Source organism: Ambystoma mexicanum, chromosome 4q, assembly GCF_040938575.1.
Source record: "Ambystoma mexicanum isolate Mex_15411 chromosome 4q, UKY_AmexF1_1, whole genome shotgun sequence".
Lineage (NCBI taxonomy): Eukaryota > Metazoa > Chordata > Amphibia > Caudata > Ambystomatidae > Ambystoma > Ambystoma mexicanum.
In genome coordinates this window covers 583,693,877-583,717,126 of record NC_090928.1, presented here as the reverse complement: position 1 = coordinate 583,717,126, position 23,250 = coordinate 583,693,877, and the positions used below count along the sequence as shown (strand labels likewise).

Genomic DNA, 23,250 nt, shown 5'->3' with positions numbered 1-23,250 from the left:
GGGTATTAAACTAATTTTTTTTTTTTTAACAGAGCCCCAAGGACCAGACAAATCATGTTTAAAAAGAGCCCAGGATAAAATAAGAATAAAGGAAATAATGAAATTGAATTCATGATTCAAACAGAAGCTCAACTGGCCAATCAGGAGAGAGAGGGCTTAACAGAAGAGGACCACAGTGAAAAAAAACCTGCCAGCCAATCCTGTAAGCAGGGCTTTCGTAAAAATCAGCAGCCAAAAGGTTGGCTATAAATGCAGAGCCAGCTCACTCTGAACTTGGATAGGTTCCAGACACCTGTGAAGGAAAGAGGAGCCGTTTGCTGAAGGAGGAGATGCTGCCTGGGAGAGGGAACCTGGACTACCCTGGAGTGCACTGCCTAAAGAGCCAGGAGGAAACGGTCTGACCCTGGGGGAAGACGTAGTGTGCCCCTGTAGCCCACACCTAAGCCTAAAAGATGGGAGGGCAGTCTGCCTGAGAAACCTGGGAAGAGGGTAAGGCAACCCTTCCATACGACCCAGGTAGAGAGACAAGGACAGAAGCAAGGCCCCTGAAAAGTAGAGGGGTAAAAGTAAAGTCCCCTGAAGGAGAGGGGCAAAGCTTGGTGGCCCTTTTCTCTTTCTCTTGAAAGTGAAAAAGGCCACCAAACAAGGAGGTGAGAATACCTCCTTTGGAGGGGGTAAGAAACTCAGAAGCCACACTGGAGGTTGGGAGAACATACTAAGCAACCAAGAGAGCGAGAGATTGTGAGAGGGATGAATCAACCAAGGGATTAAGATAAAGAAACAAATCACAGGACGCAGCTGATCCCTTGCCTAAGTCGTCCTGCATCTGGAAGGCAACTATACATCCCAGTTTGAGTTTTCGCACAAGCGGCCAGGTTGCTTGTCTACCTAAAGAGGTCGGGGAGAAGGCCTCACTGAATTGATGGACGTTGTTACTTCCGGGAAGGACTAAGTCAGATATTTTACCCCCTACTCCCTCAACAATTTTCCACTTAGGGGAAGGACTACGTTTTCCTCATTCCACCATTTGATTTAGACTCACTATTTTAGGAACATTTGATTCAGGAAACCTTTATATTAAGTTGAGGATTAGTTGTGATAGGCGAATTTACTTTAGGGATTTTAGTACTGTAGGCACCTTTTGACTCCATAGGTGAAGTGCACCATATGCTTATTGTATTCACACATGGATAGGCTTCAGACCCTTCTGTTGCCACAGAACCCATGGTTACACCCTGGGCAAAATGTAAACCGAGTCTTGTCCATATGCCATAGACCCAGAAAACCCAGCAGCTTTGGAATAAAACAAAAGTTATTATTAGTATTTGGGGTTTTATCTAGTGCCAATCATAGGGGGAAGAACACATTGAGGGAAGGAGAGAGAAAAGGAGCATGGAGCCAACAGGCAAGGGTGTGCAATTTTGCATCAAGGGATCTTCAAGCAACTGGGGGTGGGAGAGTGTACAGTGGGGAGCAGAACACTGAGTCTCACGTAGGGTGGGGAGTGCAGGGTGTGTTTAGGAGGGGCCATCCCTTGAAGAGGAAGGCCTTGAGCTCTTTCCTGAACTGTAGAAGTGATGGGGCATGTTGATGAGGAGGAGGTTTCAGAGTCTTGGAACGTAGACCGAGAATGCCTGTATTTTGGTTCTTTCCTTCCAAGTTACATTTTGTGGCCCAGCAAGTGTCGAAAAACTTCATATGCGTCATTTGATGTTCCAACAGGTTTATCAGTACCGATGACGTGTTGTCTCCTCAATTGCAGCTATCTTCAAAGTTCTTCTCTGAATCCTCTTTCATAAGAGGACCGATTGTGGAATGAAAAACTGAAGATGCAGTTTACTGGGAAGAACACTGTCGGAGTCACATGGACATAATGGAGGCATCTAGTTATTGGGGTATGATCAGGTTGACGCCTATTTTCAGGGAGAAAAACAAGTGAAATTCCATGCCAACTAGATAGCAAGTCATGCACTGCATGAGAGCTTCCAACAAAAAAATACTGGAAAATGGGGACTGTTGGCACAAAGGAAGTAAGAAGTACTTCAAGTACTAGGCATTAAAGAAAAAACTGAAGAGACAATGCTATTTGGAGAGTTGCATTCATATGGTCAGTAGCAGGATAATCGCTCTGCGTCCGTATAGACTCTAGATACTTTTGGCCCAATCCACAACCATGGTTCACAAATCTCCAATTGGCACTTGCATCCTTTGATCACTAGAACCCATTCCTGACATGAAAACCTGAATGTGTTCCCCTCCGCTGATGTATTAGATCAACCATTAACTCATTTGTCTCCCTGTGTATCCCTTAAAATCCCATGATACAAGGCTCACCTTTGCCAAAGGTACACTAACATTCATTGCTCTAACCCTACTTTCACATTATTTGGGCAAACCATGCATATTGGGCCTTCTACAAGTTAATCACCTAGTCTACGAATCGGTCACTGAAACCCCACCCACTACTCAGAGATCATCTCGTTATGCTGACCAGTTACCATCTCAGTTCATGGACGCTACCATGTCACACACCTAAAAACTCCCAGGCTCAGGTTCCTGGTTAAGGTAATTTGCTCTCCTAGCACCACTATCGTAATGCCATACCACAATGCAGGAGGTCAGCCACCACCCCAACATGTATGTGTTAAACCGATGTAGTAGCACAGCTGGCTGGACAAGGGCCCCTCCCATGCCCGTTCCCTGCCTCTTGGAGGAGGGCAGCCAGTTCAGCTAGTTTTCAGAAAATGCACCAGCGCAGAAAAAAAATGTAGTGCCCTTTGGATGCCTCTCTCATGACCCATGGTTGATCTGTTTTACTTGCTCTTTCTGTTGGCCAACCCACGAAAACACTGAGGAAATACAATCTGTCCATGCAGACAGAAGCCCGGGGTAAGGAGGAAATGGGAGTGAGGAAAGGTGCAGGCTGTCTCCCAGACATATACTCCAGTGAAGGCTACAAAACGTTCTTGCCCAATAGGGAGGATCAACTGACAAGGCCTGGAGCTCCCTCACCTACAGAAGGGAGGACAACCAGAAAAATCACCTTAAGGGTGAGCAAACTTAATGAACTAGAAAGGGGCACAAACGAAGCACCCATTAAAAATGTCAACACTAAATTCAAATCCCACACAGACAACAAACTGGCATCGGGGAAAGATAGAAGAAATTCCAACACAGAGGATGTGGAGCAAGTAAAAGGGTCCAGGTCCCTCTCCCGGCACTACGCCAAAAACGTACGCCACCTTACACAGGCATATATGGATTTGGTTGCGGGTCTTCTAGCAAAGAGGAACATGTCCAGAACGCCCTCCAACGAATCCCACTCCTTATACCTTAGTCTTTCAGCCGCCAGGCATGAAGGTGCAGGCTGCAGAGGTTCGAGTGCAGGACCCTCCCTCCTGAGTGGCAGAGACGTCTGTCCTCTGCGGTAGACATCAGGGAGGGCAGATGGTCATGTCCAGCAACTCTGGATACCAGATTCGCTGGACCGAGTCTGGAGCAATGAAGATCATTGTGGACCCAAAAGACGCAGTCTTCTGAGAACCAGCAGAATGACAGGGATCGGCGGGAACACAGGAGGTCGAAGTCCCACTCTACTGTCAAGGCATCCCCAGAGCTCCCTGACGAGGGAGTGCCATGGAGAAGAACCACTTCCAGTTCTTGTTCAGACTGGAAGCGAAGAAGTCCATCTGGCAGAACTCCTACTCGCTGGAGGTTGAGGACTGTCTTCTCAGTGCATTTGCCAGTACATTCTCCTTGCCCGCCAGATGGACCTCTTTTCTCCAGAGCCAGTAACCACTATCGCATTTCTTCTCTGCAGAGAGGCAAGGAGCCCACGCCACCCCGTTTGTTGAGGATCAACCCAGATGGCCAACCCGTAACCCCGCCTGGATCACCACCATTGCGACCCTTAGAGGAAAGGAAAGCCACCAGGGCCAGCCTGGTCGATCTCAACTCCAGCAGAGCAGATTGATGTGCTCCCGGCACTTCGAGGGGGAGCACAGTCTGCTCACCATAAGGTCTTGAAAGTGAGTGCCCCAGCCTGTCAGGCACGCATCGGTCAGTAGAGCCACTTGTGGCCAGGGTTAATGAAACATTGACCACTTCAAGAGGTTGTCCTTCACAGACCACCATTGTAGGTCTCCAGACACTCTCTCAGAGACCAGTAGAAGGTCTGATGTTCGTCCCTGAAACTGCGAGCTCAGAAGCCATTGCAGTTCTCTCATGAGCAGACGGGCTTCAGGCACCACAAGGACACAGCAGGCTATAAGACACAGCAAACACAGAAAAACCAAGGCTGCAAATTTCAACTGTGGTTGGAAATCCTGGACCATCCTGTAGATGATTGCCACTCTGTCCTGCGGGTGGGATACCACTGCCCAGGCAAGTGTCCAAGGCTGTACCGATAAAACGGGGACTGGGATGGTAAAACCTGGCCCTTCTTGAAGTTCAGGGAGAAGCCCAAGCTGTCTAACAGGATGCATGCCCGGTACTGGTTTGCTAACACTAGGACCGGTTACGTTATGTTATAATGCTTTTGTATTGCGCCTTATATGCCATTGGTATGATCTCAAAGAGCTGTCATTTGAACGCTCTTGGGGAACATAGTCCAGGTCAGTGGAGGGAGTAGGCTAGCATATAGTGCTTGGGTGCACTCAGTCTGAGTGCAGACAGTGCGGGTTGTGCAGAGCTGGCTGCATTCCAATCCTGGGCGCAGTGCAGTGGTTGTGAGAGATCAGTGGAATGTGTGCAGCTAGGTAGTTGGTCTCAAGTGTGTGCAGCTAGGCTAATTGTTTTGGGGGGTATACCTGCGTTCTAACAGACTGTTGAGGTGTTCATGGAGTAGTGTAGGTATGTGTGCAGCTAGGCCGAAAATGTTCGAGTGGTATAGCTCTGTTCTATGGTTTGTTGGTTTAAAGGGGAGAAGGAGCATATTGGTAAGAGTGAGTGTCTGTGCTTACTGGTAAGAGGACCCTGTTCCTGGTTACTTTCCAGAGTCTGATGAGCTGACCGTGTCTGTCCTGGTGGTTCGTGGTAATGAATCTCCGAGAGAGATTCTCTGGCTGGTGCAGAGTATGCTGTGATGGCCTGGTTGGAGGGCCTTGTTTGAGGCCTTGTTGTAGGTGCTAGATGGCCCATTTTCCGGGTCCCTGGACATAGTTTATAGCAGGTGGCTGGGTAATTCCTAACATGTTTGTGGTTTCAGGTGTGGAATTATATCGCAAAAACGTTGTCCCTTCCAAGATCAGGAGTGCTAGAGAACCGATTGGCTGGAGGCCGAAGTGCATATTCTCAGTAGAGTCCAGCCAAGCATAGTTGCTATAGACCCTCGGGTGAGGGAGTTCTTGGCATTATTCCTAGGAAGGCCAGGGTAGCCTGACTTGAGCATTTACCACCTTGTGTACCCGATAAGTGACACGATATGGCCCAATCGTAATGTAAGAAACATTATTGCTATTAGGCTCTGCGGTAGCGGCTCTGTGTGTTAATTCGTAGATGGGTAAAGTTTGATACATGTTAACAAGAGCAGGGTGGGGGATGGCAAGGCCAACTTGTTGGCACAAGGGGGGATGCTAAGCCATTGTAGTCGAGCCAACAGCTACCTAGCCCAGCGCCTGCTGATCTTTTGAGCCGGCTTCCATGCCCCGGCTTTTCCTACTTTTCGTGATGGTGCCTTTCTAGCTGGCTTCTGTGGCCCAACTGTTCCTACTTTCGAGATAATGTCGTTCTAACCAAATTCGGTCTATTGGTGGACGGTTTGGCGGCCCTAGGTGGTTCCTTAAATGGTTTTAGGGAAAGAGCCAGGTTTTCAGTGCTTTACAGAAGGCCATGTAGTCTTGGTTACGTTGAATGTGGGGAGGCAGTGAGTTCCATAGTGCGCGAGCTTGGATGAGCCAGTCATCCAGATAGACAAAGACATGCCTTCCCTTCTGAGCCAAGCTGTCACTAGTGCTAACAGCTTGGTGAAAACCCTGGGTGCTGAAGAAAGACTGAAAGGTAGGACTTAGAACTGGTAGTGACAGTCCCCCACTTTGAATCTCAAGTACTTCCTGTGTTTCTTGTGGAGAGCCACATGGAAGTAAGCATTCTGGAGATCCAGGGAGACTAGCCAGTCGTTCACATCCAGAGCCCAGAGGACCTGGACTGGAGAGACCATCTTGAATTTTACCTTGCACAAGTAAAAGTTCAGAAGCCGCAGATTCAGAACGGGTCTCATACCTCTGTTCTCCTTCGTCACCAAAAAGTAGGTTAAGTACCAACCCCTGCCTCGTTCAGAATTGGGCACAAGGACTATGGCTCCCTTTGCTAGAAGCTGACAGATTTCTTCTAGTAGCAGAGGGTCTGTAGGCAAGGGTTGGTTGCATGGTGTGTGTGGTCTGGAGGGCCAAGGGCAAAAGAGAGGCAGTATCTCTGCTGTGACCTGTAAGGCCCAGGCATCAGCAGAGTTAGGTTTCTATTCCTTGCCAAACAGGTATATACTGCCTCCGACAAGTCATTGATCCTGGATGCCCACTTCAGAGGGGCTTTGCGCCAGATGTAGTGTAGAGCAAAGTGGAGGTGGAACCTCCACCTATGGGTGCACCCCGGCACCAACGCCTGTAGTGGCAATCCTGCCCTTGCTTACTCTCTAGCTCTCTGGGCATAAGTAGCAAAGGGTCGAAGATGCCTGCCCGCAGGCCGGTGCTGCTGGCCTGGAACTTCTGCAATGACAAATCGGCGCTGGTGCTGAAAAAGTTCATACCATTTAGGGCATATCCAAATGTTTCTCTTGGATGTCAGTAGCATACCCAGACATCCTCAGTCAAGAAAACCTATGCAAGACTGTGCTCGTGGCCATGGTTCTTGACACGCAGTTTGCAGTATCTAGACCCGACTGCAGTATTTGATGGCATGCTTTCTTGCCGTCTTTTACAAAGGTTTCAAAACTGTCCTGCATCTCTGCTTGCGGAATGTATTCGGACGCTTTCACCATGCCCGATCATAGGCCAAAGAAGAACTTGGCTTAGCACAAGAGGCGTTGATGCACCGGAAATCAGGGCTTGAAGAGCTGAAAATCTTCCTACCCCAGGCCTCCAGTCTCTTGTTCTCCCTGTCCGGGTGCAAAATGGGAAAGAGGGTTTGAAAGTTTGTTGCAGTGGCCTGGACCATCAAGCTTTCCGGGGAACCATGAGCAGAAAGCGACATGGGGTGTGAGGGTGCCGGCATGTGCTACTTTGCCAGGTCGGGGTCCACTATGAGAACCAAAGTCGGTTTGTCCCATAGTTCCAGTACTGGCCCTTCTACTGCCTGACTGAAAGGCAATAGTGTCCCCTTTTTTGGACCTTCATCCAAGAGGTCAGTCAATTCATACTGCACTTTCAGGCAGGAAGGAGCCAACAGCCCCAGAGTGTCAACTACATTCGCCATCAGACACTGGAAAAGGGTCTAGGCTAGCCTGGGGTGGCAGCAGGTAGCATGTCTACCTCTGGCAAGGTATCTAGGCCACTTGCATCCTGTACGTCGGCCACATGGTCCGCTAAGTCACCTTGTTCCCCATAAAACTCCTCTGGAACATCCCCAAAAAGGACTGGATCACTTGCAGTCATCAAGGTCCTCAACTGGGAATTTATACTCTTCTTGGAGGGGAAGAAAGTCTCTTGCAATTCCGGCATCGCCATATTTCTACATTGCCATGAAATAGGGACTGTAGGTCAAACGACTGGAGTCCAGAGACGAACGGTGTCACCCTTAGACGTAGGTCGCATCTGCTTGTGGACTCCCTGCCAGCGTGTCTGAGCATGGTGGGAGACACTGTCTTGGCCAAAGCCGGCGGCACCAGGGCTGGAGTCGCTGCTAACGTCAGGACCTGAGTCGCCAACGCTTTGGCATAAAAACGCCTCCCATTCTTCCAGAAACTGGGTGAAAAAGGATACCTGCGGGGCCTCTTCCTCTGGGATGTTCTTAAAGTGGTGACAACTATTCGACGACGAAGAAGAGTGGCGTTGCGAAGAACCGCCAGGGGACCTGGACCTCTTGCAGTTTTCGTCCTTTTGGACTGGGGACCATTCCTCTGTGACACGGTCCACTCCCGGTGACCGCAAATGGGTCCACTTATCACCTTTATCCTTGTAAAGTAAAATAAAATGTGCTGCTTCACATTCTCAGGGCACTTGTAGGGGGAATCAATTAGCATGATGCAGTCCTGCTTGTCTTGGCCTTCACCAAGGTCATAAAGGCAAATGTGGTGCTAGTCCGAAATGGGCATTTGACAGCTGCAATCTATGTAGGTTGTGTGCCCCGAAGACCTTGTTGGATTCTGCAGTGCTCCGAATTAGAAGAACACAACCGAAGTATTCGATAAAATGAACAAGAATTTAGAGCAGTGTTCCTAAAGCGAGCAGAATGTGCAGAAACGGGGAACTGAGGTCACTAGGAATGGCTATACTTGGCCTGACGTCTGGTGCAGGGCATGTAGAAGTGTTGGGCTGAGACACGTTGCACCCCCTGGCAGCAGAAAAGTATCTGAAGAGATAGATATCAAAGATGAGGAATTTGTGGCAGGAAGGGGTCCATTAGAATTATTCATCAATGATATGATATATGATATGGCATTTATCACGCTCCAGTACACACGTGTTTCTAGGCGCAACAAGACAAGGAGGTGGCAACAACAATCTTACTAGGTCTTGTGTCATTCAGATCGCGCAAGCGCAGGCAATAGGGGGAGGGGAGAAGTGCAGAGGGTGGTGGTAGGATCGAGAAGTGCGGGACAAAGGAGAAAATCAAGCAAGCATCCAGCGTGTGGCGAGTAAGTGCAAGGGAGGGGACTGAAGGGATACAGATACAGACCACAAGTGCAGGGGAGTCAAAGGGCAGTGTGGGATTGCAGCTTGACAGGCCAGGACCTGGCACGGAATTCAGAGGGTGACCAGTGCATGGATCAGGCAGGTGATCAGCAAGAGAGGAAGAGAGAAGGCAGAAGCAAAGAGAAAGGTCTCGAGTTGCTTCCGGAACCAGAAATGGTTCTGCTCAAGTTTCAGAGAGGCAGGTCCAGAGGAAGGCACCAGCTAAAGAAAGATATGCCCCCAACTCTTTGCTTGCAAAAGCGACTGACCCTCAGAGAGTTGGAGGTAGAGGAGCGAAGAGCTCGAGAAGCCAGATATTTAGGAAGTGAGAGTTGGAGGTAGTGTGGTCCCAGGCCCCAGAAAGCCCTATGGACAATGCAAAGGGTCTTGAACGTGTTCCTTGCCGCTACTGGGAGCCAGTGAAGGGATTTCAGGGCTGGAGAGATACGATCCCTGAGCTTGTGGCCAAGGACAAGTCTCACAGTCCTGTTCTGGATGAGTTGTAGAGGCCGGAGAGTAGAGGCAGGAAGATTTAGAAAGAGGCTGTAGCAGTAGTCCAGCCTACAGAGGACCAGAACTCTGGAGACAGTGAGCTTCTGAGTGAAAGTGAGGAAGCGAAGAATACCTCAGAGGCGGTTTAGCTGATAGTTTGACTTCTTCGAGACATCAGGAATGTGCCGAGAGAAGGAGAGTGTGGAGTCGAGGATGACCCCGCCCAGGTTCTTAGCCTCACAGGTAGGAGCAGGAAGAAGGCCCAGGGTGGGCTGCCAGAGAGTGAGAGGAAGGCAGGGAGCTGATGAGGAGGATCTCTGTCATACTGGCATTGAGGTTTCAGCAATGATATAAACTATGCCTCCTTCACCAATCAAGAACACCAGAAGGTAAGTAGTTTACATGTAGGTTTATTCTCTTAGTTATTAAGTAGAGAAAGCACTGGGACATCCATCTAGCCCAGCAGCTTAGGTCCAACTGACACCAGTAGAACTCCAAACATACATCAACATTCCACCAAGAGTCCCAGTGACATCATCACACCAACACTCCACCTGGAATGTTGGTGACATCACCACCATCACAACACTCATAGCCATTATCAATCAATTCTAAGCTACCAGTGTGCACGCAGTGCACTTCAGTCTACAGACAACCTCTTACCAGGTATCCAGAGCCGCGAGGAGGCTGCTGCCGGTGCCCGTACTTCCTGGAGGAGGCGGGGCCCGCACGAGACACGTGACGCAGCACGTGACTTTTGAAACTGCATTAAGCTCCGGCCCATCCGCCCGAGGGGCGAATTCTAAGCTACCAGTGTGCACGCAGTGCACTTCAGTCTACAGACAACCTCTTACCAGGTATCCAGAGCCGCGAGGAGGCTGCTGCCGGTGCCCGTACTTCCTGGAGGAGGCGGGGCCCGCACGAGACACGTGACGCAGCACGTGACTTTTGAAACTGCATTAAGCTCCGGCCCATCCACCCTCGCGGCGCTAAGCCCGACAGGAGACAAGCCTGTCTGCTGTTAGGCAGCTGTTTGGCGGAGCTGTGTGGCCGAGGGGCGAGCTAATCCACCACTGCTCGCTGCAGACGAGGAGTCAAAGCCGAATGGAACCTGAGGTACGCCCCCAAGAAACTAATCTGGATCCGAAGGCCTTGAGAAAGGACATATCAATTCGAAAAGACAGGCTTCAGGGGAAAACTCCCAAACACGGACGTGGAGAGGAGAGTAGCCCCGGTAGGAAAAGGAGCAAGTCATACTCGTCAGGATCAACTCAGAGAACGCCAACAATACCATTGATTCTGCAGCTCCTAGCTCCCAAGGGTCAGGGGAAAGCCACTGCCACATCCGATAATGGCCCGGTGGAGATCTTGGGTCAAGATAAGCAAGCTACACCTCTAGCAAAACAGGATCACATTGATGAACCATCGGTGTCCCAGTTGGTTCCCGTTCCTGGATGTATTCTAGTATCGGAGAACCAAGGGGACAACCAACTAGAGGAACAACAACCGAGAGAAAGGGAATACCTAGAGGAGCCAGACAAATCGCCCCCACATATCCCCCCCCAGGGGACAGGAGCAAGCATCATGGTAAGGTCGCCCCAAACAGAGAACGAGAAGCTGCAGAGCTTAAGGGGAGTAGGTCCGGAAGGGGGAATCTGGAGAGAGAGGGAAGAACAATCCGTAAAGGGAAACAGAGACAACAAATGCCCCACCTCACAGGCCCTCCCACAGGGTCTAGTCTCCATGTTTGAAACATGGAAAAGCGCCGCGTCCAACTGTACCATACCAAACGGAGGCACACGTGGAGGGAAAGTAAACATGGAATCAGTAGAAATAAATGAAATAATGACTATCAGCGAGCAAAGCGAAACTTCCCCACAACGCTCGACATCTGAAGCCAGCAGGAGCCGCAAGGGAGAAGAGGACAAGTTGGGATCCCGGAGTACACCAAATATGTACCATCAGGACCAGCAACCCAATCCATCAAAAATTAAGGTAATGCTACATGAGATATGTGATGAGGGGAAGACCTTTCCCCAAGATGAGAGCCTTATCCGACCCAAATCCGCAAGTAGGGTTAGGGTCATCGAAGACAGAGACGCGGACATAGATTTTGGGAGTGAGTCAGAAGCAGAAGGAGAGGTTACCGAGCCGGAAAATCAAATGGAGGGAGATCTCGACGATTCCAACAAAGAAACCGACGGTGAACAACTGAAAACGGGAGCAGGAGGCATAAAGAAAAAGAGAATTAAAACTACGTCTCGGGTCACAATGAGCCAACAAGAAGCAAAGAAGAGAGTAACCATGAGACCTAGAAATCCAACGGGATTGGGGGAACATAAACTCACCAATGGCCACAAAGGAGGCCATACATTAAAAAGGCGGCCCATCCCATTGACATCCTGCCCGCTAAGAGCCTTCTTCACTGGTCATAAAAAAAGAAAACAAAGCGTCGATACAGAAATATCAGATGCAGAGATGCTGGAACTAGTCACCGACCCAAAACCAAGTCAAAAACATAGGAGAACGGAGCTGGGGCTAGAACCTGAAGAGACGGCAATCCCTACAGATGGGAACTCCCTAGAAATACACAATGAGCCCACAAGCAATCCAGGAGAAAAATATAAACAAGCAAAAGAAGATGCAAGCTTGAAAGGCAGACAAATTGACCTAAGTGATCTCCGTTTGGAGAATTTGGAAAATCCGCAAACAGAAAGCCCACCTAAACAAGGACAATCACCTAGTGAGGAGATTGTGATAATGGTAGATGACAAAGAGGAAAAACAACAGACAGCAAGGCGAAAGAGCCCGGCGAGTCAAACCTCCCTATCAACAAAAAGCAATGAGAACTCCTGGGCCTGGACCAAACCCCATCTTAACAATGGACAACAACAATCTATACCGAAACTGAAAGTGGCGCATCCCACTCTAAACACAGTCAATAAGGGGATGGACAGTGGTTCGCCCAGAATGGGTAGAAACACTGATAGAGCCCAAGGAGAGATAGAGAAAAGTGTCAATTTTGAGGCGGTAGCCCAACTGAGAAGATCAGAGAGAATTCCTACTTCACCAAAAAAGAGAAGACTTAGTGAGATTGCAGCTGCACTACAAAATGAATCTCCCAAGAAAAAACCAGACATGATTGCTATCATGTCAGCAATGACGGTTGTGCTAGCACCGTTTTGCAAATTATATGAGGCAATTAAGGAGAATGTTCAGGATAATTCGGCTATCCTAGCAAACACCATGGATAAGCTGACCAAGTTAGAAGCAAGCCTCCTGGCAACTGAGGAAAAAAAATACATTCTACAGAACCAGTGGACAACGAAAATAGATATAATTGGAAATAAAGTGGAATCCATCTCTAGCCATTTGGGAAAACCATCCCAGAGGCCTGCCGGACCGGGAATTCTGCAGGACCAACCAACCCAGAAATCACTCTGGGAAAAAAAAATTGAGATCCTGGAAGCAAAGATCGAACAGATGGAGAATTGGAACAAAGAGGTGCAAAAATCAGCAATAAGGGAAGAGGTGGCTTTAAAACCACAGAGAAAAGAAAACATCGTCCTGGTCTTGAACCAAGGGAATAAGGAGGACCCACAATGGTCCAAGTTGCCTATTCCTATGAAATCAGCGAGGAAACACCCTGAAAGCAATGCCGATACAAAGAATTCTGCAAAGAGGGTATCGGTTTTACCCGTGAGTATGGAGGAAGAGGAGGATCTCGAGCATAATAATGAACCCCACAATGGTACGCAGGTTAATTCTCCAAAAACACTAGAGGAGTTCCTAGTTTGTAAAGACCTAATGAATATATCTACCTATTCAGAAAAGGAGGTTGCAGAGTCCCCGGAAAAAAGTTTGGGAGACCGAGCTAAAAGGGTCGAAATAGGAAGTGAGGAACCTGTGCTTGTAAGATCTAACAGAAAAAAAGAAGGGCATATCAAACCCGAGGATAATAAAAAAATGATAAATGCGGGGTCTTCACAAGGAGCTGACAAGGCTCCCAAGCAGAGAGCCACAGCCAGAGAGATGCAGCCTACCACCCCAGGGGCTAGAGACAAGAAGGATGGGAAAAAAAGCCCACCTAAAGATGGCCGAAACGAAGACGATCGAAAACAGGGAAGAGAAGGTAGAAAAGACATAAGAGTATATAAACGAACAATTAGGGTCCGGCAAAAATTCAGTAATTCTGAATAGACCAACAGTTCTGCAAATTACAAAAAAGGTGAAAACCCTGAAGCATATCACAACAAGAGACTTGGTGCTTGTGGAACCGTACCATAGGGAGGATAAGGCAAAAGCGTACCTCCACCTAAAAGAAGCGGCAATCAAATACATGGATGATAAGGTGTATGAAGAACTGGCACAGATGGGCTTTCATTTAACGGAACTAAAGATAAGGAGACCTAACCAAGAGAGGGTAGATGCGAAAGCGGAGACCAATAAACCTCGCCACCATTATATATCAAGAACTGAAGAACTCTACCGAGACCAGCGTTACCCCAAGTTACACCTAAAGCAAAGGCCCTACCAAGACAGGGAATCAAGGTTCCCCGCTAACATGGGGGAGACTGACAGTAGAAGGGCACCCCGTTACCCCAGTACCAAAGAAAAACAGGAACAGACCGGGCAGAGGGAAAGACGACATGGAGACAGAAAGAATTTAAGAGAAGAATTCGGCAAGCATGAGCGAGAACATAGAGAGGACAGGAGAATGAACCCGACATCTCCACGAGATAAAATGGACCAACAAAAACAACAAGTAATGGGTCCATGGAAATGGATAACATCAACGTGGAATAAAAATAAATTGAAATAGCAACGAGGGGGGGTAGTTTGCAGCAACGACTTCGGCAAGGAGGGACAAAGCGAACACCCCAGTAATGAAACGATCTCCTTGGGATCTTGGAATACTAGAGGCCACATACATCTCACTATTCAAGGTGACGTCGACCTAAGCCAATTTGACATCATCTGCCTCCAGGAAACCTGGCTGAGGAAAGAACCATCTTTAGATGGATTCTCGGTAATGATTGCCCCAGCTGTTAAAGGCCTGTGGGGTAGACCGTCATCGGGGCTCCTTACGGCCATTAAATCTGGCACCGGCTTAACAGATCCTACAATATGGAAACAATCCTATGAGACGTTGATAATCCTGATCTCTAAAAGCGATAAGAAGGGAAAATCTCGTAAACCCACTGAAATGAGGATGGCAATTTTAAATTGCTATTGGAATCCCCAGCGGTCGTCAATCAAAGCCTTCTGCGATAAGATGAGTGGGCTAATTGATCAACTTTACGCAGAATTCGAAAATATCGAACTTATTATTTGCGGGGATTTCAATGCCAAGATTCGCGAACCACAGAAGGACCCCGATGATTCCTCCATTCTGGAGAGATTTGAGGACCCCGCAACCAAAAGAGGGAAGGCATGGAAGAAAATCTTATCCTCACGTAACATCCAAAATGCTGCAGCCCTTTTTCCGAACCAAATCAACATACCGACGTGGGAGCGAAAGAACTCAAAAGCAACCCTGGATTATATCTTTTTATCAAATGGGCTTATAGACGAATTGGTAAGCTACAATGTGCTACAAACCATCAACAGTGATCACAATCTCTTGAAATGTGAGTGGCAGACGCCCAGGTCTATGCCTATCGGGTATGAGTGGCAGATGGAAGTCAACCTCCAACAGACCCGACTCCGCCTGAAGGAACAAGACATTGAGAAAATCAAAATAGGCTGGGAACTGATAAGCGAGGAGGAATCGTTGAGGAGCCCAAACCTACGCCCCAACTATTTGCCCCTACTACTGGCCTTTCAAGTAAAGGGAATGAACAACAAAAAGAAAAAAATCTGCACGTCTCATACATACGACAAGGAATTGGTGAGCAGAAGAAAACTGGTTCGCCGAGCACGAAGACTAGCGAAAAAAACCAGTATGAAGGAAGATTGGGAGATCTGGAGCAGGGAGCAAAAAAAATATAAAAACTGGCTCAGACAACATAAAGCGCTCCAATATCAAAGAGACGCAGAGGAGATGCTAGTAAAACTATCCGCGAAAAAACAAAGCAAATTTTGGGCACTGATAAAAGACGACAAGTGCAGGCACACAGCCAAGATGCTAAATGCGGTAGCTGAAGAAAGATGGATCGATTACTTCACGACTGAATTCGATGAAGTGCCAGGAAGTAAGAAAGTAATGACTCCCACCCAGGAAATCCCGTGGGTTGATCTATCTGAGACCCATCACATTGAAATCGCTATACGTAAGTTGAAAACCTCTAGAGCCCCAGGCCCGGATGGGCTAACCAATGCAGACTTAAAAGCAGCTCCAGCGGAATGGGCCGAGTGGATTGGAAAGATATTCGCACTGTGCGCCAGAACAAAGATGATACCAGATTCCTGGATAAAGGCAGTCATAGTCCCTATCTATAAGAAGGGCCCTAGACAAGACCCATCAAGCTATAGGCCTATAGCTTTGCTGGACATTTTGGGCAAATTATTTGCCACTCGCCTCTTGGAACATTTTCGAGTCTGGGAGAAAATCAGTCCGGCACGAGATCAACTTCAAACCGGATTTCAAAAAAAGGGTTCGACAACAATCAACCTCATGGTGCTGAATATCCTGAAAGCAAGAGTCAAAGAAGGAGCCCCGAAGATATTTTTGGCTTTCATCGATCTCTCCAAAGCCTTTGATATGATCGACCGTAACACCCTGTGGACAAAGTTACAAGGGTGGCAATGTCCGGGATCAATCTTGGAACCAATAATGGCTCTCAATAAGGACACTACTAAGAGTAAAACTAAACCACCAAGGAGCACTGTCAGGAGAAATCCAGGTGAAAAGAGGAGTTAAGCAAGGATGTCCGCTGGCTCCAGCCTTGTTTATAGCCTTTTTAGGCGATTACAAAGATACGGAAGCAAAAATGCGAGCCTTTCCCCCCAAGATCGGGAAAATGGAAATTCCACGTCTACTATATGCTGACGATGTCATCCTGGTCGACCAGACCAAAGTGGGCCTTCAAAGGAAATTACGTAATCTCGAAACTTATATCGAGAAAAACCACCTGGCGATCAACAAGACCAAAACGAAAATTATGGTGATGGAGAAAACAACCAGTAAACGATCTGCCAACATAAACTTTTACCTGGACAACACAAAAATCGAAATTGTCAACTCTTTCAAATACTTAGGGGTTGTGTTGGACAATTCCAAAATGGAAAAAAGCCTCTTAAACCAGATATGGGAGAAAGCAAAATGTCTTACAGCCCAAACCAGAGCTATTGATCGCAAATTTGGTAAATTCTCTTTGCTACCAGCGATCACTTTTTATAAAGCCAAAGTGGTGCCGGCACTAATATATGGAACTGAGTCCTCCCTTTACCTCCCTCGCAATACTTGGCCCAGGCTGGAAGGGCTTATATGGAAGGCAGTTTTGGGCCTTCCCAAATCTGCCTCCATGCCAGCCATTAGGAGAGAATTAGGTCTACACTCCCTCGCCTCAATGGTAGACAAAAGCGCTCTCCGCTTATATAGAAACATCATCCTGGACGAGGCTTTGCCTATCATGGCAGCAATGGTTGAGGAAATTGAATCAGGGAAGTGCATGGCCTTGAATCAATGGGTAAAAAGGAGAAAGGAAGATCTGACAAAGATCGAATGCTCGGAGATAGAGCTAAAAGAAAATCCAGACAGAATCAAAAAGAAGGTGGAGGATCTGGACTGGATAACAACTATCGAAAAAGCAACGGGTAACAAATTACTAGCCCACCTCCCCCCTACTTTCAATAAAGCTAAAGTCCCACTCCAGTACTGCATGAAGTTCCCGGAAAAAAGGCTCAGGATCACGATCATGAGGGCAAGACTTAACCTCCTACCCACTAGGGAGATTATAACCATCAGAGGAGGTGGAAATGAAAAAAAGTGCAGATTATGCAAGAAAAATGAGGCGATGGAATCCTTGAAACATCTGGTGATGGAATGCACTAGCATGGAAACACAGAGAAACCAGTATCTCCCCTCGTTAGAAGACAATTTATGGATCTTCGATACGAATGAGCTGTGGAATAGATTAATCTCCGGTGAAAACAACAAGTGGTCACAAGCCCTAGCAAAACTAATTGAAATGGCGTTTGACCAGATTAGACAAGCCGAGAGTAATAAAGGGCAAATCAATCAACCCATTTGTTTAGTCACTGGAGACCTGGGGGAGGCTCTGTAGAAACTAATAGAACCCGGAGACACGAATTTTACATTGCGAAGGAGGAAAGCCAGCCTTATTTTTGACAAAACTCAGTCTTTACCGAGTAATAGTTCAAAAAGAAAAAAAAAAAAAAAAATTATCAATCACATATGTCCCTCTCTTCAACCAACACAACACTTATGGCCATAATCATGACCAGCACAGATTATGACAATTGCCCCTCTCTGCAATAACACCAACTAGACCGATGGGAGGAACCCAAAAATAAAACTCATGACCAAAGATAATCTGGCTGCCCCTTAACCTAGACACAGGCAGCACTACCCTGCCCCTTAAAAGTACCAAACATCTCTTCACTGCCCCTTGAATGACCAGACAGCACCTAGCTGCCCTTACCCAAAACACAGACAGCACCTCAAAACCCCTTAAGTACAGCAATGGCAACACTAACTACCCCTAACTGGGCCCTAGACAGCACCTCAATATACCTTAAATCAACAACAGCATCTCGCGGCCCAACCACAACCAAACAACACCTGACTGTCCCTAAAACACCACAAACAACCAGGCCGCACCTCACAGTCCCTTAGAACACCAGACAGCACCTCAATAAACCTAAAACCAACACAACACCTCGTTACCCCACCTAACAGGATATGGACCGCATCTCGACAACACCTCACTATCCCTACAAACACCAGACCGCACCTCACTGCCCCTAAAACAACCAGACTGCACCTCACAGTCCCTAACACCAGACAGCTCCCAACTGCCCCTACAAACGACCAGACAGCACCTCACTGTCCCAACACACCAAACAGCCCTGACTGTCCCTAAAACACCAGAACACAACCAGAAACAACCAGACTGCACCTCACAGTCCCTAACACCAGACAGCTCCCAACTGCCCCTACAAACGACCAGACAGCACCTAACTGTCCCAACACACCAAACAGCACTCGACTGTCCCTAAAAACACCAGACAGCACCTCACTGCCCCTAAAACAACCAAACACCGCACTATCCCTACAAACGACCAGACAGCACCTCACTGTCCCAACACACCAAACAGCACCTGACTGTCCCTAAAACACCAGAACACAACCAGGCAGCACCTCACTGACCCTATAAACTACCAGACAGCACCCCACTGTCCCACCCACCACACAGCACTTGACTGTCCCTAAAAACACCAGACAGCACCTCACTGCCCCTAAAACAACCAAACACCTCACTATCCCTACAAAGACCAGACAGCACCTCGCTGTCCCCAAAACACACCAGAACACAACCAGACAGCGCCTCACTAAACTCTTAAGCAACAAGGGCGCACTCGCATATGCCCCTAAAACAACCAAACACCTCACTGTCCCTAAATACACCAGAAAATAACCAGACAGCACCACACTGCCCCTAAAATGACCAGACAGTACCTCACTGTCCCTAAAAACACCAAACAGCACCTCAATAAACCTAAAACCAACACAACACCTCGCTACCCCAGCTAACAGCATATGGACCGCATCTAGACTACACCTCATTATCCCTAAAACAACCAGACTGCACCTCACAGTCCCGAACAACACCAGACAGCTCCCAACTGCCCCTACAAACGACTGCCCTTTAAAATAACCAGCACCTAACCACCCTTTAATTTAACCAGGCAGCACCACACTACCGCTTTAAATTGCCAGGCAGCACTTCACTACCCCTTTAAAACCCTTAATGGCACCTCACTACCCCTTTAAAACATTCCAGGCAGCATTCCTCATATGATTTGCATGCAGCCCCTCACTACCGCTCTAAAACCCTAGGCAGCACCTCACAACCACTTTAAATTGCCAGGCAGCACCTCACTACCCCTTAAACACCAGATCATCCACACATAACCAGGAGACATGCCCCTACAAACAACAACCCACAGAACACACACACAGGACAACATATAAATCCCAATAAAATCCTTTTAAATAACGTCATGGCACCAAAGTTCTTGCGCCACCCCCAAATATCCATGAAATGCACAACTTAAATGCAAATCCTCTGCGCCACAATCCCTGCACCAATCCCAGCATGTGCATGCAGTGAAAGCACCTCACTGCCCCCAAAAAATGACCCGACAGCACCTCACTGCCCCTAAAAGTACTGGCATCATCCACACATAACCAGGGCAAATGCCCCTACGAACACAACAAACAAAACACTGCAGGACAACATGTAAAACCCACATTAAGCGATACCCAGATCAAGTCCATGGCGCTAAAAACTCTGCGCCAAACCCCAACATGTCCCTGAAGTGCAAAATACAAAATGCATGGCAAGTAATTGTGAATGCAAAAATGGATGCAAGTGACATGGCGCTAAAGTCCCTGCGCCATACCCCCACCCACATGTCCACTTCAGCCAACCTGCAAAGAAAACATTGCATAAACAACATTACAATGTCCCATGGACCCCACACACACGAGTCCATAGTGAAAACCCAAAGACATGTCCTAACAGCAGGCCACATACATAAACACAACATCAGTACATAAATGAAAGGCCATAAACTGCTAATATCAACCCAGGACCCAAACCCAAATTGTACTAAACCCAGAGGCCACAACGTAAACACAAACAGCATTAACCACTAGAACCGGCCTCACCAAACACGTACCTCTATTTAGTGACTTGTCAGATACTTCATCACGTTACTTATCCCCCACTGGTCCGGATCCAGCGCCCCGCCACCTTGCCAGCCTTCTGGTGAAATCACCTGCAAGTGGCATCCACCGTCTTCCAGCGCACACACTGTAGACGTCCATAAATCCTGACACGATCACTGAGCTTCCCTCCATTTACAATAACAAATGACTTCTCACATCAATGCCATCCACTCCCTCCAATTGTGCCAAAAAGTCACTTAATTCATTACTGCCCGGACTATTTGTGGAGCACGAAACTCTGGCAAATGTCCCACTCCAACAGCTGAGCATTTCCGAAACACAACGGCTCCCACATCCAGCACCGGTGTAATCCTCATGAAGAACGTTGCGTTCCAAACAAACGCCAAAGAGGCATTCAACGTTGCGTTCCAGCTGATGTTGCTGGAACGCCAGTCCAAACGCGAGTCCTCCTCCAATCAGCGTCGGCCCTCCGGCACCCGACGTCATCATAGCTGCTCCCGACACCATGAAAGCAACATCGCTGCCTGGACCCGTTGCTTCAGCCAGCCTCACGCCTGCAGTTCGGCGCTCCATTGTTTCTCTATGTTCAATAACAGCTTGCAGAGCGCTTTGTCCAGTGGCCTCTGCGCTCCTACCCACAGCAGAAATGCTCACATTAATACGGCGCCGCCCAGCCACCGCAACTGGGACCCCTTTAGCACCCACCATGCCCATCCAACACATTGGGGCAACCTGAGCCTCAGCAACTGCTGCGCCACCGTTCTCCGGTTCCAACGCAGAGCGCCCACCAGCAACTTTCACTGGCCCATTTCCATTCCTGCACCGACCTAAGTGCAGCACCTCCGGCTCACCTGCAGAGCGCCTACCAGCCATTAAGCGCTCCGTCAGACTCTGGACAGCCCCACCAGAGTACACGAATCGCCGGCTGCTCCAGGCAATGGGCCACCTCAGCCCCGGTGGCACCTGACAATGGACAGCTCCTCCTCCGCTCCTCTGTACAAATCCCAAATCGTCCTGGGACCGCAACCAATTCTTCTCAGCTCTGCCTCAGAACTCACAGGGCCCCCGTTGTTAGGCCCTACCACTGCCTCTGTCACCGCTTACAGTGAACTCTCAGAATCCCCGACCTGGATCCTGGCCTGGACCTTCACAGCACCACCCAGCCAGCACCTTATTTCTGCTTGATGGATGGATGTCACCCTGGAAGGCAGTGCTTCTCACCTACTGCCCCTTCCCAGCAGGACCATCCTCATCGCCAGTGATATAAACTATGCCTCCTTCACCAATCAAGAACACCAGAAGGTAAGTAGTTTACATGTAGGTTTATTCTCTTAGTTATTAAGTAGAGAAAGCACTGGAACATCCATCTAACCCAGCAGCTTAGGTCCAACTGACACCAGTATAACTCCAAACATACATCAACATTCCACCAAGAGTCCCAGTGACATCATCACACCAACACTCCACCTGGAATGTTGGTGACATCACCACCATCACAACACTCATAGCCATAATCAATCACAGCACAGATTATGACAAGCAACACAGCACTCTAAGTACTTGTACTGTTTTCCAGAGCCATTGACTCATTCTAGATAAGTTTTAGAATATGTGATACAACGTGCCAAATGTGCAGACTTCAACTTCAAATTTGGAACTCAAGTTAAAGACATCCTGTTCTTACCTCTTTGCCAGGTGATTGTAGACGGGTCAATATCCAGTCGTACAAATGAACTAATCTCATCGGTTGTCAGCGCACCTGGGTCGGTTTTCTTTATCCCAAGCCTCTGAATGGTGAGAGTTGGGCAAAAAGAAGAAATAAAAAGCCAGAATAAGATACATTTTTGGTCAAACGGAAGCACCCATCTGCAGTTACACAGAATGCATTTTCTTTTCAAACATTTAAACCCAAAAAGCACAAGATTAAATGTCACCCATCAAATCTAGATGCGTCTGCCATGAATGAATGTCAACGGGATATGCTCCCCACTTTAGGAGAGGCAGGCAGGTGGGCGTTTCACATCCGTGAACGTAAACACAGCAAGACAGCACCTGCCATGCAAGGGAACATGTAACGATTACGGCTGCCAGATCCCCGTTTGTCTTGGCATATGCACCTGTGCTTACAAATCAATGTGTCAAGCCAATTCATGTCAAATTACAGCAACAGAAAAAGAACCGACATCCTTTGTGACGCTTTACGACGCATTCAAGAAAATCTGGTATGGTGCCAACGCAGCAGCACACACGGACATGAAAGTAGTCTGTTCCTTCAACCATTTCTACTTCAATGTGTTGCATTGTTGGTCAAATGCTTCTCCCACAAATGCCGGACAGAGAGCGCAGGGCGCTTTCACAGAGATTCAATGGTTGTACGATGTAGGTGAGCCGAGTAGTGTGGGGGTAATGCACCGGTACATACAAGTGAATATTTAGTACATTTAGGCCATGGGACTGAATTCAAGAAAACAAAATGTATACACATACAAATTTGGAAGGATTACCCTTTACTGGCCAGCCGGTGAAGTTTGAGACCGTATCAACACACAACTAGGCTGGTTCTTGATTTTAAAAACAGACCCACAACAATAGTGATGTGAGGAGCGATAAAACATGAACAAGTTTGAATTTTTTTCCCCCATACTCTGCCGCGCGCATTAACACATTCTTTGGGATGTTCCCAGTAACAGTGAGATTGTGCTCAGTTCTCTAAGTGATATTTTACAGTACTTAAAATCTTTTCTCTGGACCCATTATAGTTTCTAGGTCAGAGTTGTTTGTTGTTGCATCTACCAGGTGTCTTGCTGCTCCTGTTTTACATCGGAGAGAGGCTTTCATCCCACATGAGTTTGGAAATGAAAATGCATCATCACATTTTAATTTGTCGTGCATTGAAACACCAGCATGTTCTATTCCCCCCCCACCCTCAGAAAATTGCAAAGAAAATAATGAATAGCCTGGACAAGAATCACATGAGTAGGCAGCTGCATTGTTTCTTCTTAAAGACGTATTGCCCTTATTTGTCTTTGAGGGTTTATAAACGGAACCAACAAA

At 47.9% G+C, this 23,250-nt stretch overlaps 1 protein-coding gene across 1 annotated transcript in view; it reads right to left on the bottom strand.

Moving 5' to 3' along the window:
- Positions 1 to 23,250, bottom strand: part of MTHFD1L (methylenetetrahydrofolate dehydrogenase (NADP+ dependent) 1 like) — a 2,103,853-nt gene that overhangs the window by 1,212,706 nt on the left and 867,897 nt on the right. Inside the window, exon 16 of the mRNA XM_069608130.1 lies at positions 21,881 to 21,983. Coding sequence (XP_069464231.1) covers positions 21,881 to 21,983 — 103 coding nt within the window. The remainder of the gene's footprint in view (positions 1 to 21,880; positions 21,984 to 23,250) is intronic.